The sequence below is a fragment of the Vicia villosa genome, linkage group LG2 (assembly GCF_029867415.1).
Source record: "Vicia villosa cultivar HV-30 ecotype Madison, WI linkage group LG2, Vvil1.0, whole genome shotgun sequence".
Lineage (NCBI taxonomy): Eukaryota > Viridiplantae > Streptophyta > Magnoliopsida > Fabales > Fabaceae > Vicia > Vicia villosa.
The window spans coordinates 171,119,432-171,121,266 of record NC_081181.1 but is presented as its reverse complement, the minus strand read 5'-3'; the positions used below and the strand labels follow the sequence as shown (position 1 = coordinate 171,121,266).

The following is a 1,835-nucleotide window of genomic DNA, read 5'->3' as shown; positions in this document are numbered from 1 at the left end:
AGTTAAAGATTTAGAGCAGTGATCATAGCACAAATATAAACAAAGGGAACTTGCATGCAATAACATAATAAGATTCAATTTTCAGTCCCAAAAAACCATAATAAGCAATATATCAAATTAACAAGAAAAGAAATTCATGTGTCTATATAAAACAAAACCAAATGAAACAATATTAAATTAAAAAGCTAGAATAAATATTCAAAGTATTAAAAGCTACTTCCTTCCATCCATATAGTTGAAGATATGATGACCTTGAAGAAAATCCATATCATAAAATCCATTAAGTTGGTATCCATGAGGTAGGTTTTGATGATTCTGATGAGGAAGAGTATGCATAGCAATAGGATATGATTGCGTAGCATTTCCATTGTAATAGTATGGTAACATGTTTTCATTATTTTCAACAGCTTCATTATTCTTCATCGTACCGATACTTGGTTCATAAGTAACATTAGCATTAACTTGATTGCTCCAATTCGTACAATTAGCATCAATTTGCTTATATGGATAAGGTTGCGTATATCTACTCTCCACAGGCTCGACCTGATATGAGCAACCTTGTGCGTTGGTAAGCATAGAAGAAGACTGCGAGCTTTGCCCGATTTGAAATGGAAAAAACCCTAAAGAGTTTAGGTTTTTATCATTAATATTCATCAATGGAGGAGGGTAAATTTGTGGTTGAGGCATGTTGTTTTGCATGAGATTGTAGTAGTTACTTGAATTTGAAGCAATGTAAGGAGCATTCATAAGTTGATCAACCTTGTGTGATTCTTGAGCTATTGCTTTTTCCTTAAAATCTCCTTTTAGCATATTCATCTTTTGATTACAAGCATCAAGCTTAGCATCCAATATTCTAGCAAGTAGCCTCAAATCTTCCCCTCCAATAGAATCGAAAGATGGATCCCAAGTTGGATACATGAGCTTTAACTTATCTTTGCGCACTTTGGAAACCTCAAATTCAATTTTTTTCACTCTCTCTTTGTAATACTCATGAACATCATAGATCTTAGGACGTCTATCGCTCGTAGTATTATAGTACTTTTCAAGTATTCTTTCTACCTCTTTCGTGTCTCTAGGCCATGTTTCAGGTTCAACATATCCTTGACCTTCAAAGTTTGGAGCATAGAGAATTACACAAATATCAACATCACAAAGAATGGAAAATTCATTCACTTTTTTCAACAATCCATTCTTTCTCTTATGGAAGGTTGTCTTTCTTGCTTTCTCATTTTGAATGAGTTCCATAGTTATTCTTCCACGGCCCATTTTCTACAAACAAATTACAAAATCATGCATCCATAACCTAATATAGTATATTTGATTGAAAAAAAACATAGTATAGTATATCTATACAAATAACATATCTTAATAACAAAAAAACTAAATAAAATATTTACAATTATATATTAGTGAAGTGTAATAAAACAATTTTAAAATTTTAATAATAGACATCAAATTTATCATATTCATGGTGCACAAAAAATATCAATAAACAGATTTATGAATTAACACAAACACTATTGATCGTGCTTAACAAAAAAATTCCAATATATGGATCAAATTTTCCCTACCACATTCAAAATTTAAAATAAACGCAAGTGATTGAATAAAAAATAAAAGAATAATAGAATGAAGATTCATAATATGAGCAAGAATATAGATATGAATTTAAGAAAACTTACCTCTATGCACCTTACAATTCTCTCTTTCTGTTCTTTTAGTGTATGAATGAATCTTAGGGGAATTGGAACTCTAATATAGAGTCGCTCAATTCTCTCCTTTTACTTTTTTTTTTGTGTGTGTATTAATGTTATGTATTTAGAGAATTTTTATGA

The 1,835-nt window shown here is 30.4% G+C and overlaps 1 protein-coding gene across 1 annotated transcript; it reads right to left on the bottom strand.

Annotated features, from left to right (window-relative positions):
* Positions 1 to 213: 213 nt before the first annotated feature.
* On the bottom strand, positions 214 to 1,266 carry LOC131650641 (floral homeotic protein AGAMOUS-like). The gene has a single exon (XM_058920346.1). It carries the CDS (start codon positions 1,264 to 1,266, stop codon positions 214 to 216), a length of 1,053 nt encoding a protein of 350 aa, XP_058776329.1.
* Between the last annotated feature and the right edge of the window lie 569 nt (positions 1,267 to 1,835).

Bases quoted from the DNA above. Each gene is read 5' to 3' on its own strand.
- LOC131650641 (XM_058920346.1), bottom strand. From the start codon at position 1,266: ATGGGCCGTGGAAGAATAACTATGGAACTCATTCAAAATGAGAAAGCA.